The sequence below is a fragment of the Acomys russatus genome, chromosome 20 (assembly GCF_903995435.1).
Source record: "Acomys russatus chromosome 20, mAcoRus1.1, whole genome shotgun sequence".
Classification (NCBI taxonomy): Eukaryota; Metazoa; Chordata; class Mammalia; order Rodentia; family Muridae; genus Acomys; species Acomys russatus.
The window spans coordinates 66,542,934-66,560,017 of NC_067156.1; the positions used below are offsets into that span (position 1 = coordinate 66,542,934).

Consider the following 17,084-nt stretch of genomic DNA (forward strand, 5'->3'; position numbering starts at 1 on the left):
AAAGGAAAATATACCATTAAAATATATTTTACATAATTTTGTAAATTCTACTTGTTCAGAACAAAGTGAAAATCTGCATATATACCATAAAGAAATGGCTTACTCTCTAGTTCATGAGTAATGAAAACAAATGCAAGTCAGCTGGGCTAAAGAGACATGAAATACAGCTGTTCCTTTCTACACTGGGAATGAAAGTGACTGTGTAAAATCTACAAGTTCCTTGGGTTAAGGAGAATCTGAGTGAAAAATCAACAGTATTTTTAAAAGAAAGTAATAATTATCTGGCAAGAAAATGGGTGGCACAACCAAAGCCAGGAAAATGTTAGGAGGAAAAGGTGTAAGTGCATGGAGCACACTGTAACTCCAACAGAGAGTGACATCAGGACACCAATTATGCCAATGCAAAACAAGAAAATGCAGAACCAGACCTGCTCACACGAGGACACCAGACTCAAGAGAAAACCAGCACTGTGGGCAGGAAGAAAATGACCATCATACCAAAAACAGTAGAGTTAGGGTGAGTGGAGATCCCGCCTTCCTGGTGGTGTCACATAGACACTGATTCGCATCACAGTTCCAATGGTGAAGTCAAAAGGACAGAACCTCTAAATGCTGACGCGGATCAAACATCAGCTAACAACTTGATGGCTTTTATGAGAAAGGACTTCTGCACCGACACCACTACTAATAAATTATTTTTAAAAGAAAACATCTAACTTTAAGTGAAAAGACTGCTAAGTTGGACTTCCCTAAAAGTGAGACTTTCTACTCAAGTGCGCCCACCTGGAAGGAAGGTAAAGGACGACCGCAGCACGTGCACCACGGGGCCCTGACCACAAGACGCAAAGGCCTGAAAACCCAAATGCAAACTAAGGCCCACTCAGAAGAAAACACAAGAGACTTTCCCGAGCTCTTACCGAAAACTACAGAAAGACACGTTAACAGAAACGACCAACCAATAAATAGATATCAGAAAAAACTATATTAAAACCACACTCCCTAGTGTGCCGACTGTAAATAAGGACATTTGCTTCCTCCTTTCCCAATCTACACACATTTGTGTTCATTCTGTTTAAGAAGCTAGAGCTGCCAGGTCCAGGTAAGGTAAGAGTGGTAAAATCAACACTCTTGTCTTGAAGTTCAGAGAAAAGGAATCCTCTAGCTCCATTACACACACGAGATGTTCTCCAGGCTCTCTAGCTGTTGTTTAACTAGCTGAGGCTCCTGCTCGCTAGCTAGGCCTGCGGGCCTAGTTACCCACAGTGGGTCTGCCATGGTGCAATGCTTCTCTGGCACCCAGCAGCATGAGCATGAGACGTCTCTCTGGTCAGCTGCTGTGGGAGCTCATTCTAGAGTAGAGCAGACTTCCACCCTTGTACATGGCTTAGAGCTTTACAGATTGCTGACTGTACCTGGTAATTTGTTCACGATCGCCTTGCCTAGCTTTCTTTTGTTGTGACAGTCCTCCCTGGGGTGTTAGCACAGCGATAACTTTGCCCTAAGAAATGAGGGTAGGCCTGGTGAAGGGCCACACACCTGTGATCCCAGCAATTCCGATGTTAACTCCTCTTTAAAGGCCCAAGGAATGAATCTGTACCTGGATATTTCCTTTCCAAATGGTCTAATTACTAATGCCACTGCTTTGCTGTTTTTGTTTTACTTTTCATTATTCTACTGTACATTTTCTTTCACACCAACAAAGCAGGCCCCGTCCCACAGTCTGGAGTATCTGTCTACTGAATTTTATTACTGTGCTTTTCTACACATTTTCTTTACCCTGTCCAAGCAGTGAAGCTGAGGTACTTTGCTAGTCAATGGCATAAAGCTTGTGTCTTAACTGGTGCATTTAGAGAATTAATAGTCAAAGTGGCTACAGCCCAGCACTTGTTTTCACTAGTGCTCTGTTTCCCGTTTCTTCCTTCAAATGGCATCATCAGGAACCCATCTTTGCTCCCCTAAGGCACCCCTCCACTCAGCCTGTCATGTGCACCTCTGTTCTAGACATTATGACATACATTCTACACTAACTCACTAAATTATTTTAGAAAACAAGAGAAAGAAAATGTTTTTTCTCCTTGCTTCTGAAAAAGCCCTTGTTTTTCTCCAAGATAGTTCTGACAGGCTGATAAAGGAGCATTGCCAAGAGGTCACTCTAAGTCTTGCCTGTTGGGAGATATTTTCAAGGTTCCTTTCTAAACCCCCAGCTCTTCGGAGACTGACTTAATATACGCATCGCATGCATGCACGTCGCTCCTCAGGGCCTCTAGCACTACACAGGTGACTATTTGGCATGTGTGAAAATAGCAAACAAACTATGGCTTTTTTTTCTTCATTTAAATCCATGTATAAAGTCATCTTTGACTCTAGGCGGGTGCATTTTATTGTTATTGTTGTGTAAGTCTTTATCTCACTTAATACAAAGCCCTAAAATAATCCAAAGTGCTGCAACATTCTACACATCTTTATATAGTTGATATCCTGTAGTGCCTGTTTGTTTTAACAAAGATTGTTTCCTTGGGGGTGGAGGGTATTTGGAAAAAACAAAACTGGGCAAACTCTTGCAAACAGTATCTTTAGAAAAGTAAACCTTTAACATTACACCCTTATCACTTAACGGGATATGTGAGAGCTAACAGGAGGAGGCCTCCCGGGTTCCCACCTAAGACACACTGCAAGCTTGTTAGTTCCCTGAAGGGCACTGTCTGAAATGACGGCTACGGCAAAGGCCGACAGTGGCAGAGTGCTATCCAGCAAGCACAAGGTCCCCAGCACCAAACTAACACTTAGTTCTACAAGCTCACACACAAAGATGCAGATTCCATGGCAGGTAACAGCACCCAAACATTCAGAACCACAAAAATGTCCGGTGAGGCCACCATTCCAACTGAAGAACTAGGACTAAAGAGCACAGTGAACTCACACTGTGCTCTTACTTAAACTCGTGTACAGACTTAGCCGGAAACTGTTTTTCTTGTTCTTTCTGTTGTTGCTGCTGTTGCTCATGTGTGGTACTAGGCGTCAAGCTAAGCCAAGCCTTGTATACCAGAGCCACATCCCCAGACCTAAGATATAATATCTAACAAAAGGCACAAAGCTCTTCCATATTCCAAGTGTAACATGAAAAAATATTCTAATTAATATAATCTGATCCTAAAATTCCCTACAAGGGCTACCCTTTATACAGTCACTAACATCTTTAGCTACTTCCCTTACTTGTAACAACTTCCTTCCCTTTTAATTTTAATATATAATATTTAAATTATACTAAAAAGTTTAGTGGTAGAATGCATTCTTGGCATAAAGGAGGCCCTTAATTGACTATCCACAGCCAAAAAATATGGCAAAAGGTGAAACTGCCTATCAATCAATACAATAGACATATAGCCTATGACAGGAAGAAAATACTGTAACAAAGTTGTACGCTTAAGATACACTGAGTCATGTACCTTGTCAGAATCTATCCTTCTGAAATGTGCAAAGATATAAGGATGATCAATATAACACTTTACAACAGCATAAGAAAGGAGAGAGAGGGAGGGAGGGAGGGAAGGAAGAATTTTTTAAAAAACTTAATACAAGAATACAATGCTAGTAATTTCTGACATTTATACAACAAAACCCTGCAAATGTTTGTCTCAGTCCCCTGTGCTGCTAAGCACTGTTCCACTTTATAAAATCAGACCCCATCCCCTGTATGCAGAACAAAGTAACAGGAAGATCATTTCTATGGGAAGAAGACACAATCAGTCCTAGGCAGCCAAGATGCCAGGCAATAGCAGACTGAAGACACCTCTAGAGGAAGCCAGACGGGAACCTGTCCTGGAGACGTAAAAGTCAACTAGGAACTTCACAAGAATACAGATCCCAAAGTAAGGATATTCACAGGGAAGACATATCCACAGTGCCGACGTCATGCACCTGGGTAGTGCTTGTGGCATTCATACACACAGAATGAGGCAGAGACAAAACACCATGAGACGTCTCTTACAGAGAGAGAGACCTATGCAGTGTGCAGCCCTTCCCGCTCGCAGGACCAGGAGGAGCTGCTCCAGGAGGAAGCCCTCAGCTGCACACCACCCATCCACTCACCTTCTGGAACACAGCAGTCTGGTTGTTTCCAAGCCTTATTTGCTTTTTGTTTTTCAGAACACGGCTTCTTTTTATAGCCTAAACTATTTCTCTGGTGCTCTTTAGCCTTTAATCACTTTCTCTCTTTAAATTTGTAAACAAAAGTATAAGAGCCAACAATTATGTATAATATAACCATCAGGACAAGTAAATTTTGAAAGCTGATGTAGAATTTTGGGGGGGGGGGATTCGAGACAGGGTTTCTCTGTGTAGCCTTGGCCATCCTGGACTCACTTTGTAGACCAGGCCGGCCTTGAATTCACAGCGATCCGCCTGCCTCTGCCTCCCGAGTGCTGGGATTAAAGGCGTGAGCCACCGAATTTTTAACATCTTGAACACAATTCTAAGGTCAAATGAGATACACTATGCAATTAACATAGGTCTTACTTTTAAAGTATGGCATTACTCTAGCAAAATAGATAGAATGAATAAATATCTAAATTCAGTTAAAATACATTAAATCTTACATAAGCACATTAAGAATTAATATAGCTATTGCAACAGTTTGTTTGAAGTAAAAATTACTTGTAATTAAGCTAATGTTAATGACTAATGTACATAGAGATACAAAATATATTTAAAATGCATCAACCTTTTCCACTATGATGAGGTCTCCAACTTGTATGTCTGAACTCTTAACTTGTACTTTACCTTTAAAAAAAAAGAAGAAGTACAATCAACTCAGGGAAACAAACGTGTACCAGAGAGTAACTTTCAATAAGTAATACTTTAAAGATAGCTCTAGGGCAAAAAAGCAAAACAAAACAAAGAAATAAAAATAAAAAAATTAAAAGCAGAAATTTCTCCCTCTTCATACTTTCAAGTTACATTTCAGATATACACAGACACACATAATTAATCTTATTAGTAAACTATTAAACACAAATAAATAACTACCCCATAATAATAATAAAGATGATGATGATGACGACGACGACAATGATGATGATGATGACTATGAAACAACAGAGCAAGGGTTTCCTCGTGGTAATTTAGTAAGGATTACATGTGGAAGGTTCTTCGCTCATCTTATTAATGTTTCAGTTCCCAGTGAAGTTAGCAATGTTTAGGAACATTACTAAATAAAATAATTTGATGACTGAAACTGAGTGTTACAGAGATGTACAGATTCTAATATCACAAATTATACTGATTGGCACAAAACATGCAAAGTAAAACAAATTATATATAAAATCACCCATTAGTATCTTTATCAATACAGGACAGAACTGAAAACTGATAGTTTTCCTACTCCAAGTAATTTTTCTATATACATATTGAGTTATTCCTTGATATGCACTAGTATGTATACCCAGTGTGCAATAGCTTTTTATAAAGATGTGCATGTATTATACTTCAGTATCTATGAAATGTCATCTACAATATGGTGTTAACCAGATAATCTGAATGAAAACTCAGGGAACTCACCCTGCCCCCTGTCTCAGCTCTCCTTCCTCTGCCATCAGGACAACCAGTAGGTCTGGTCTCACAGCCACAGCTCTTATCACACCGATTGGTTTGCTTGCAACTTTCATGTTTAATAGCCACTCAGATACTGAATATTTATAGCATTTTAAGGCATTTAGGATTAGATGTGTGTAGCTGACTATGGTGGCGCACACCTTTAATCCCAGCACTCTGGAAGCAGAGGCAGGTGGATCTCTGTGAGTTCAATGCCAACCTGGTCTACAAAGCAGGTCCAGGACAGCCAGAGCTACACAGAGTCGGAGTTCTACCAAAAACTAACATAACCAGATTTTTATACTAAATTTTACTCCTGTCAAGTTCTCATAGGCTTACTTTCCTAAACTCCTCCTAATGAAGCTGACTTTCACTGACACCATAATTTCTCAAGTTGTTTTGTTTGGCAACTGTACATGTTTACTATTACAATTTTCCCATGTTTCTCGGTGAGGCAAACCAAGAAGGACTACAACTACTTTAATTCATAAGACAGCATGTTCTTTAGAATTACATGTGAAATAAATTTTAGTATAGCTTTCCAGTCAGCAGATATAAGTCTAAGAACAGAGGAAACCCACAAAGGGATTATCTTTTCATCACTGCAAGCACTGTCACGCTAAGCTTCCACTCAGTGCTGTTCTCACGGCTAAGTATGAGACAGTAAAGACTGCCTCTGACTTTTTTGCCTCTCTCCACAGAATCTCTATGCTGTGCTCCAATTCCATCTCTCCTAGCCAGTCACTCTACTTTACTCTTAAGCACAAACCATAGTCTCTGTAAAGTCGTAGTAACTCAATGTTTACACACATCTATCTTTTTGTTGTTGTTTGTTTTGTTTTGTTTTTCGAGACAGGGTTTCTCTATGTAGCTCTGGCTGTCCTGGACCTGCTTTGTAGACCAGGCTGGCATTGAACTCACAGAGATCCACCTGCCTCTGCCTCCAGAGTGCTGGGATTAAAGGTGTGCGCCACCACAGTAAGCTATATACATCTAATCTTAAACAACCTTAAAATGCTATAAATAGTCAGTATCTGAATGGCTATTAAACTTCAGAATAGAATGGTATGCTGTGACATGCCCTGCTCCACTTGAAACAAAAACTAAGTGTCCATCTGTGACAAGGAATTTTACCTTTAGGTGTTTCTGAACAGAAACTAAAACTTAAATGAAAGCATTTAAGTTTTACTCAGAAGGCCAAAATCTGGGAAGAGGCAGGTACCCATCTCTAAGAGAGATGAAGACTGTACAATGCAGCCGGTGAGGTAACAGAAAGACTCTCTATACAACATGAGTCCTAGATCTGAAGAGCACTTAATAGCTTCCCAGGTTACTTTTCTAGAGCTTCAAGACTGTTTTGTCAGTGCACTTTACTATGTCCTACAGAGATGTCTGAAGGGTGCCCTTTTAACGTCAGGGACCCAAACAGCACCTGTAGACCGTAGTAGCACCACCAGTGTCTGAAAGTGCACTCTAAGTATCCTCCTTTATTGCATCAATAGCCTTGAACTCCATCCAGAGAGGCTTCCCCTTCCATGCTTCATTACCTTATACATAAATTGTAATTTGAAGAGTGGAGGTGAAAGGAAGGAAAGGAAGGAGGGAGGGAGAGAAGAAGGGAGGGAAGAAGGAACAGAAGAGAGGGGGAAGAAGGGAAAGGGAGAGAGGAAGAGAGAAACAGGGGAAAGAAGGAAGGAGGGAGAAGAAGAGAAGAATAAAGAGAGAGAGAGAGGAATGGAGAGAGAAAGGAGGAGGAAGGGAGAAAGACAAGCAGAGAGAGAAACAAATGACTGAACAAACGAACGAATGAATGAATGAGAGAGAGACTATGAGAATAAATGTCTGGGCATATGTGAAGCAAGCTGGAGAGAACAGTGAAAGAGGACCACAGAGACACCCCACCAGTCACAGGAGCACTAGAAAAGAAGGTTGTCTGCTAGACTGAAAAAACTCAGGAGTCCACATGCAAGCAAGCCAGGCCTTTTCAAACAATGGATCACCTCTGAATGGAGGACTCAAAGTGGATGAACAATACTCCAAGTTCAAACTCAGAAGAGTAAGCAAGAAGGCCCTCCAGACAGCCCTTCCTCGCGCTGCTCCACTGCTTCCCTGAGATACACAGCAGAATACTTTGCATTGAGCAGTGTGGAGGACAATGCCTGAAATGCATCAGCTCAGATGAAGATGACGACTGGGTGCTAGGAATTCCAGTGTTTTAATAGCATGTGAAGATCTCTGCTTTTACAGAAAACACGTTAATGTCTTCCTACTGCTATTCCTTAGCATGGATCAATGTGATAGACATTTGAACTGTGTTTGAAATTTTGTTTTGTTTTGTTTTAAAGATTGCAGTCTGAGGAGCAGTTCAGTCATTAAGATCATTTGCTATTTTTACAAAGGTTCAGTTTTCAGCACACACAATGGGCTGTTCACAACCTCCTATAACTCCAGGGAACCCAAAGCCTCTTCTGGCCTCCACTTGTGTACACACAAGCATGCAGAAAGAAATGAAGACACACACACACACACCTTTCTCTTCTCTATTTATTTATTATTCATTGGTTTTTTTCGAGACAGAGTGTCTCTGGATAGCCTTGATGCCCTAGAACTCAATCTGTAGATCAAGCTGGCCTCGAACTCACAGAGATCTGCCTAGCTCTGAATCTCTGGTACTGGGATTAAAGGTGTGCACCACCACAGCCAAGCAAATAAAAATCTTTTAAAATGACAGCTTGGGACTAGTTTAGGATTAGGAAAGGATTACTAAAAATTCCTCAAGTGGGCTTAAACATACTTTGGCCATCTTGTACTACATTCGCATGTGAAACAGTGTTCTTCTCATTGTTATCACTGATAGTAAATCAAAATATTCATTAAATGTAAAAAACAATGAAGATTCTACATCCTATAGTATCAAATACTCACCCAAAGACTTAATTCTTTACATGGAAAATGTAAAAGAGACATGGGAAATACCTGATGACCTCAGGGAGCCCCCTGAAGGTTTGTTTAATGAAATCTTAGTTCAAGTTCATCTAATGAATAAATATCCTAATTGAAGACACTTAGTGGACAGCAACCATAGGAAACACGAAGAAAATTATACCAATCCTGTAAAAACTAAGTTTTAACAGAGAGGACTTTAAAGACCTACACAAAGAGAAAGGGATATTTTTCTCACAGGTCAAAAGCCTCAGTAAGTTCGACATGCAAATTCTCCCCCAGGCTGGACAATACATTGACTGTGATCTCAGGGGTACAAAAATTGACAAACTGATTCTAGACATATAGGGAAAACCCCCAAACTATCCAAAATTACTCTAAAGATGAACGTCAAAGTTGAAGGGATGACACTCTCTGTAAAATTATAAAGTAACAGTAGTCAATAGAGCATATATTAAAACAAGTTGGCTCAGATGACAGAGTATGCAGGAGGGCCCTCTTCTGAGCACTTCCCCACTGGTCAGTCTGTATGCAGGTCTCAGCCCTCTCCAGCATACATAGGTTTGAATATTTGAAGCCCAAATACCACAAAGACTTTTCCCTCCTTAACTCTGCTGCCTGTCACTTGCTTATATTACACATATGGCAACTATAATTCTTTGCCCCAGGCTACTTTGATTATTCTTTATTCTGACACATATGTGAGAAATTCTTGCTGCCAAAGACCTTTGCTTGAGTCACTCCTCCACGTCATGCACAGTCTGAAGAAAGAGACAAACACCATTCCTCTTGAATACGCTGGGTTCTGCAGAACTGCTGTGGACTTGGAAAGGACCTGGCAATGGAGGAATCTTAAACAGAACCAAGCATTTTGTAGCATTGTTTTCAGCTGCCGTCCTCTGGAGTTAGCAATCCTGTGGATGCTATAAAATGGTGAAGCCTTTTCCAAGGCCTCACGGTTGGCCCTGACACATGGAGCTGCCTGGTTTCCACGCTGCTACATCATAGCCCTGACACATGGAGCTGCCTGGTTTCCACGCTGCTGCATCATAGCTGACTTGTTGCTTTTCACTGGCACCCCCACTCCAGTTACCACCACGAGACACCTACCTGTACTTAAGAAACACCAGAGAATAAGCTATAACTTATAAACTATTCTCAAAATAACAATGTGAAGTCAAGCCTAATTTACCTAGCTTTGAGGGTTCTTTTTCTTAAAAGAGAATCGTACCTTTTCTAGTACTCTCACGTGTGTGCACACACATACATGGAAGTCAAAGGTCATGTTAGGTTATCTTCATCAGTTGCTCTCCATCTTATTTTTTGAGGCAGGGTCTCTGGCTGAACTTGGAGCTCACTGATAAGGCTCGACTGTGGCCAGTGAACTCTGGGAATCTGTTTCCATTCCTCAGACATGCCCTCCCAAAACACTGGCCTTGCAGATGTTCAACACAGCACCAGCTTTTTACAAGGGTACTGAGGATTCAAACTCGGATCCTTGTGCTTGTGCAGTGACCACTTTACTGACAGAGCCATTTCCCCAATCCACTTCACCTCTTTTAATAATTTAAAAATATACCAATGAGAGTAGCCTTTTCAGCATATAGTACCAGACAACTTGTTATGTATACAAACAAATGTGGACCCATGTAAGATGCTATACATGAAAATGCATCACACACAAATGCAAAGCTAAAACTAAAGCTACTAGAAGAAAAGTCGTTAGAATCAACCAATTCTTTTTTTGTTATAATAGCAAAAGCACAAGCAAAGGGGAAAGATGGATGAATAAGACCAAACAAAATGTCTGTGCGTCAAGAAAATGAAAATATAGGCCCTCAAGTTGGGAGAAGCTATCTGCAGCCACACAAATCTGATGAAGGACTTACCCTGAGATAGCTAAAGACCACTAACAACTCAGCCACGGAAGCACTAACAGGTCAGATAAAGTGGTCAGAGGATATGAATATAACTATCTGAAGAAGATCTGTGAATGCCATATAAACACACAAAACACTCAATCTCAGTAATCATTAGCAAATACAAATAAAGCACATATCACTATAATTCACATGGAAGACAGTAACAAGTAGTGGTGAAGACATGGCCAAATCAGAACCCGTGTACATTGTTGGCAAGGATACCCAATGATGCAGCCAACTAAAAACTAGGGTGCTGGTTCTTTCAGAAAGCTAAACATACTTACTACCTAATCTGGCAACCTCCCTGCTGGCCAAGAGAAAGGAAAACAATGTTTATGCAAAAGCTGCTATACAAGTGTTCACAGGAGTGTTATTCTCAACAGTCACAAAATAAATACAAACAACCCTAAGGTCCATCCAATGTTAAGCAGAGAAACAAAATGTAGTGTGTCATGCTGTATAGGTTACTTGCCAACAAAAAGAAAATACTACTTCATGTTACAATGTGTATCAGCCCTGGAAACCTGCCAAGGTAAAGAAGCCAGTAAAAAAAGAGGCGCATAATATATGGTTCCACTCATGTGAAATATCCACACTAGGCAAAGCCAGAGACAGAAAAGGTAGAGCAGAGGTCACTTAGGACCTCATGGAGAAAAAGGAGGTAAAAATTGAAGCAAGGATCCAGTGATTTTTAGATTTCTTTTAGGAATGTTAAAAATCTAAAAAGGAAAAAAAAAAAATAAATCTTCTAAAACTAGATCACAATAACTACACACCTTGAGGAAAATAGCAAAAAACACTGATCAGTAAGTCCTAATTCAATTAATCTTATATCATACATACCCAGTAAGGTATTAAAAATAAAAAGTTGAAGGGGATTGTTTGAGGAAGTAATTCATTATATATTACTACATATATACAGAGCATACAATGGCCACTCTGACTTTACTTTCAACAGAATTCCGGGGTTGTAACTCTCATTTGAAGTTTCAGTGTGCCCCACATTGTTTATTCATCAGGTTTCTTTTCTACTGTCACAAAGCCTATTTGTAACAGTATGCCCCATTTGCTTCCTTTTTCAACTACAGACTGAAAATTTTCAATATTTGTTATAACCAGAGCTACAGGCCCAAATGAGGTGTAAGGAGCACTGCGTGTACGTACCTGTGGCCACACTGAAGGATAACATTTATTTCAGATGCTTAATGCCATGATATGACCATATGCCATGACCTTTATGGTGTGTTTAAAGTACTACCATGCACCACAGAACACACATACATGGCAGCTGGGTTCCTTTCGAATCGTTACAGCATTCTAACAGAGCATGTATCATACAGGTTTGTGTGAGTGTATGCACACGTGTGTGTTTGTATATAACTATGAAAATATACATATGTACACAAGCATCAAGAAGATGAGTAAAACTCTGAAATTCTGGCATTACATACTGTATGAAAATCAGATCCCATAAACAATCATGTGAGCACTCAAGAACAGAAAGCGCACACCTCCCTTTCTATGTTAACTCTCACATGATCACACTAGGCAAATACCAGGGGAGTTAGAAGTCTATGGCTAACCTCTTACTGTAAGCTTGCTATATAATTGTGAATTCATTTCCTTGTCTCGCTGAAAACGTCGAAATTCGTCAATTGCTTCACGTGCGATAGTAACGGCCAAGACAAATCCCTATAAAACAAAAAGTATTTTAGAAAGCAGAACGAAAAAAGCAGAGGAAAATTCTTTATTATTAAGTTTTATTTTCCCCTTCAATTTATATTACTTCCCAAAACACAAAATGAATGAAAAAAAAAAAAAAAAACCCACGAAAATGCGGATTCCTTAGAATTTTCCCATATACCCAGTGATGTCATCTGTATACAGAAGTAGCTTACTACAATGGCTAATAATGGCGGACAAAAGGGCAGGATCTACAATCAATAGCCTTCTGGGCATGCATCTGAAGGGGGCAGTGTCCTCCTGTGGCTGTGATCCGAGGTTCAGGGTTCCTCTCTCTGCTTCCTGATTATGGAAGCAATGTGAACAACCACCTAAGTTCTTGCTACGTGACTTCCCTGCCAAGAGGTCTGTGCCCTCAAGCTGTCAGCCACAGTAAGCTCTGCCTTCCTTAAGCTACTGTGTTCAGGTATTTTGTCTCAGTACTATGGAAAATAAATATAAATACCTTTGGTTTCTTATTTACCTGTCCTGTTAACCTTATCTCAGTACAACTTTAAAGTATGTGCTCTCACACCTGAAAAAGTGCTTGGGACAGATGACTTTGTTCCTGATCTTAAAAGAGTTCCGGGGGCTGGAGCGATGGCTCAGAGGGTAAGAGCACTGACTGCTCTTCCAATGGTCCTGAGTTCAAATCCCAGCAACCACATGGTGGCTCATAACCATTTATAATGAGATCTGGTGCCCTCTGTACATGCAGACAGAACATTGTATACATAATAAATAAATCTTTAAAAAAAATTTTAAAAAAGAGTTCAGGAACAAATTGTGTTAATTGTGTGAAATACAAAGTTTTAGGAACAAAAAAAGACTTGCATGCTACCACCAAATGCCTCCACAACAGACAGAAAACTGTCTTCAATCCTAAAGTAACTTCATGTCATCACGAAGCATCCATGAAATTAAAGGAAACATCAACAAGCCTACTAGAGGCAAAAGCTAGGGTTCATAGCTTTATTAGGACTAATAAAGTTCTATATGAGTTGATAAAGTTCAGAACTTCATTAAACTACAGCAACAAAATACATGAATAACCACTGACGCAACAGAATACATTTGTTCTTCCCCAACAAAGAGGGAGAAAGCTTAAAGAAAATTGGAAGGAATTGGCAGCTCATGCTTCTAGTCTTAACACTCAGGGTGGCAGGGTGGCAGGGGCGGGGTGGCAGGGGCGGGGTGGAGGAGGCAGCCTGGGCTACACATGGGATCCCAGCATGGAGTAATGTATGAGATTTTTGTCTCAAAATGTTTTTCTTTACTCAAAGAAAACACGCGCGCGTGCACACACACATACACACACCTTTATCTAGAACAGTATCTTAAAGGGGAAAGAATCAAGGACCCTGGGTGTGTGTGTGTGTGTGTGTGTGTGTGTGTGTGTGTGTGTGTGTGTGTGTGTGTGTGTGTGTGTGTGTGTGTGTGTGTGTGTCAACAGCACTGCAAAGACACGTATGCTCAGTCACAGCTGCACTGGCATAGCATGAGCAGCACACATCTCTAAGTGCAGAGAATGCACTTCTGTGCAGCTATTCCCAGGCAGGACAACATTCACCATCACAAGCTTCAGTTCACAGTGCACAGGTAATCTCGTGAAGTACTGCTCAGCTGGCTTGCTCTGAAAGGCAGCAGGATCAAAGCACATGTCTACACACTGAAGAAGGACATTTCAAAATCACCTGAAAAGATTTCTGCCACACAGACTTGCTCAAGTCCTACCTGAATTGTATATTGCTACATCTGCTCTCCACAGAGCAGGTTCCAAGAATGTGTATTCTTCTCAATTCCCCAGGTGACTCTAACTTTCACACTTCTAATCCTGTCTCAAAAGACAGCAGAGTGTACTCTAATTTTAGCAAGTGAATCATAATTATAAACTAGAAGAAAAGCAATACTTGCTACGCTACTCCTATTGCTCCTAAAAGGAGTGGAGTCAGAGAAAAGGAGCCTCCACTTCTAATGGGGTAGTCTTGAGGGAGTGGAATTAGGAGGCATCGGCCCCAGTCTCTGAAAACAAGAGTCAAACAAACTCTGGAGGAAACTGAGCCCCATTACAGGTGAGGGATGCTACAGCTGTGCATCACAACACAGCTCTAAATAAAGGCTGTACTGCCTAACACATGGGTAGGATCTGCGCAGCCACCAATGAGGCTGGCCACGGGGCCCTAGAAACAACTCGTGGCCTGCTGAGGACAGACATGAGACTGCAAGGAGGGAGTGCATGCCATCAGCTCCTTCTTGACTCCCAGGGTCCCCAATCAATGGGTCTCTACAATAGCCGTCTGCTCTTCTGCACTCTTGGTATATCATGACTGACTGAATAAGGATGGAAGATCTAGAAAACCAAGTCAACACAGCCTCTGAGACTGGGCTGAGAGGCGTCTTTGGTCCTCTTTCCTATGAAAGCTTAAAGCATACATCACACCAGCTATTAGTAAATGACATCACCCTGAAACAGCAGCATGAGCTTGCCAGCAAACCTGGACACCACCTGTGTCACAATGTCCGGCCTGCTGCCTTTCCTATAACGAGGGGTCATGAGGATCACGTGCCACAATAGCACCAGTTTCTCTGAGGGCTGATCATGTGTCATACAAATCTCCAAGTACTATAAATTACCTCTGGTAAGTGCCACAGACAAGCCGGAGCTATGTCCCCTTTACCTCTAATGTGCAGATAGACATTCAGAATCAGACAACGTGAATGAGCTCATGCCTCTCACTAACATACATTGTATGTCTGTTGGTAGGAGTCCTAGTGCGTTCTCATGTTTCACCAACACTTCCAATGTGGACACTCACAAAAAAATGGGTTTTAAAATCTGGCTGAATTGGGAGATCAATTTTGTAAAAATCATTGTCTCATTAAAAGCAATATACAGATTCAGTACAATCCCCATCAAAGTATGAACATCATTCTCCACAGTGGAGAAAAGAATCTCAAAATTCACTTGGAAGCACAAAAGTACATCAGACAGCAAAATCCAGTCTGAGCAGAGAGAAATGGCTCAGTGGGTAGAGATGGCTCACTAGGTATCAGCATTTCTTCAAGCATCAGCGCTTGAATCTCCAGCATCCATGTAAAATGTCAGGCATGGCTACCCTAGCAAACACTGGGAAGCAGAAATAGGTGCATCCTGGGAGCATGCACACACAAACACCAGTGAAATTGGAGATACCACCTGGTTTCAAGTTGTATTGCAAAGACATAGTTCACAAGCATCATAATACTGGCAAAAACAAACATAGATCAGGGAACAGAAGTCCCAGACATAAATTCATGCAGCCACAGCAACTTGATTTTCAACAAAGATCCCCAAAATTCTTACTGGAAAAAAACAGCTTCTTTAACACCTGGTGCTGGGAAAACTGGATATACACGTGTAGAAGACTAAAACTAGAGCTGCATCTCTCACTTTGCCAAAAATCAACTTCAAATGGATCAAAAACTTCATCACTCAGACTGAACCTCTGAAAACACTAGAGGAAAAAGTGGGGAAAACACTTCAATATACAGGCACAGGCAAGAATTTCACAGGACTCCAATAGCAGAAAATAAGGCTAAATATCAACAAATGTGACCTCATGAAATTAAAATGCTTCTGTAAAATAAATTGGTAATCAAGAGGCAGACAACACAGAAAATAAAACTAAATAAAATAACCCAATTAAAAAACAGGATGAAGAGTTAAATAAAAGCTCTCAAAAAAGAAACTAAAATAGCCAATAAATACTTTAAAATGTTCAAAATCCTCATACATATTAACACTGCCCTGAGCCCCCATCTCCAGTCAGAATGGCTCAAGAACCAACGTGGCAACAAACGCTGGAGGGCGAGAGGGGAGGGCACCTGTTTGCTGCTGTTGGGGTGTAAACTGTAAAGCCGTGTGGAAATCAGTTTGGAGGTTTCTCAAGAAGCTAGCAACGAAACTTCCATAAAGCTCAGCTACACAACTCCAAAGCATCTTCCAAAGGCCCTCCCTCTTACAGAGGGACACCTCATACCCATGTTTATGACTGCTCTGTTCAAAATAGCCAGGAACGGACTCAGCCTAGATGTCCATCAGCAGATGAGTGGACAATGAAAATGTGGCTCAGAAAGACAAAAAGCAGGTGTTCTCTCTTATGTGTGTAGCTGAGCTTTTACATTTTTAAATAAGTATATCTATGTGGGAGTGAGGGAGGGTAAATGCCAGGAAACTAGAAAGGGGGCCTGTGACAGGGCAAAAATCAGTTTCAACACAAAACTTACCCTATAATTAAATCACAGTAAATGTCATCTATGCTACATTTAAAACCTAAAGTCATCATTGATTCTATTAGCACCTGATCACTTAGGAACAATTTTAAACTCCCGATTATGTTCTCTTAAGAATTACTCAAATTTACTTCCAGATGTATTTCCTCTTGGTTATTCTACTTAAAATGTTGTGATATTCTGTTTTTAATTTTCTACATATTTAACAATTTCTTATATTTTGTTATTTTGATCTTGATACCTTTTATCTTTTATTACTTTTCATTGTGTAAATCTAAACTTTCTAACCCAAAAAGTTGGAAAAGATCCAAATGAGCAGAAGGCTGAATGAATTAATTTCATAAAAAATACAATCTAAAGAAAAAAATGAGAGGCCTGGAGAGAGGACTCAACAGTTAAGACCACAGATTAATCTTCCAGGAGCAAGGTTCAATTCCCAAATAATGGCTTATAGCACCCATAACCCCAAGTCTAAACACTCAGACACAGAAAAATAAAAGAAAACAAAACAAGACTGAAAAGGAAAAAGGATACTTCTTAAAAGCTGATTTCTCAACTACACTGACTACTGGCTTGGGAAAACAAGAATGTTTTAATATAGAAGAGATAATACAGTAACTTCAAAATATACAAAGA

The 17,084-nt window shown here is 40.4% G+C and overlaps 1 protein-coding gene across 9 annotated transcripts in view; it reads right to left on the bottom strand.

The window, feature by feature from the left end:
• The window catches only part of Atp9b (ATPase phospholipid transporting 9B (putative)), a 189,090-nt gene that overhangs the window by 138,359 nt on the left and 33,647 nt on the right, over positions 1-17,084 (bottom strand). For 8 of the 9 annotated variants that reach the window (XM_051163762.1, XM_051163761.1, XM_051163759.1 and 5 more), the window contains exons 5-6: positions 12,038-12,146; positions 4,721-4,779 (exon numbers count right to left, since the gene is read on the bottom strand). In XM_051163762.1, the coding sequence (XP_051019719.1) occupies positions 4,721-4,779; positions 12,038-12,146 (168 nt within the window). Of the gene's footprint in view, positions 1-4,720; positions 4,780-9,258; positions 9,294-12,037; positions 12,149-17,084 lie in introns of those variants that run through there. The other variant, XM_051163768.1, reaches the window with a different exon arrangement.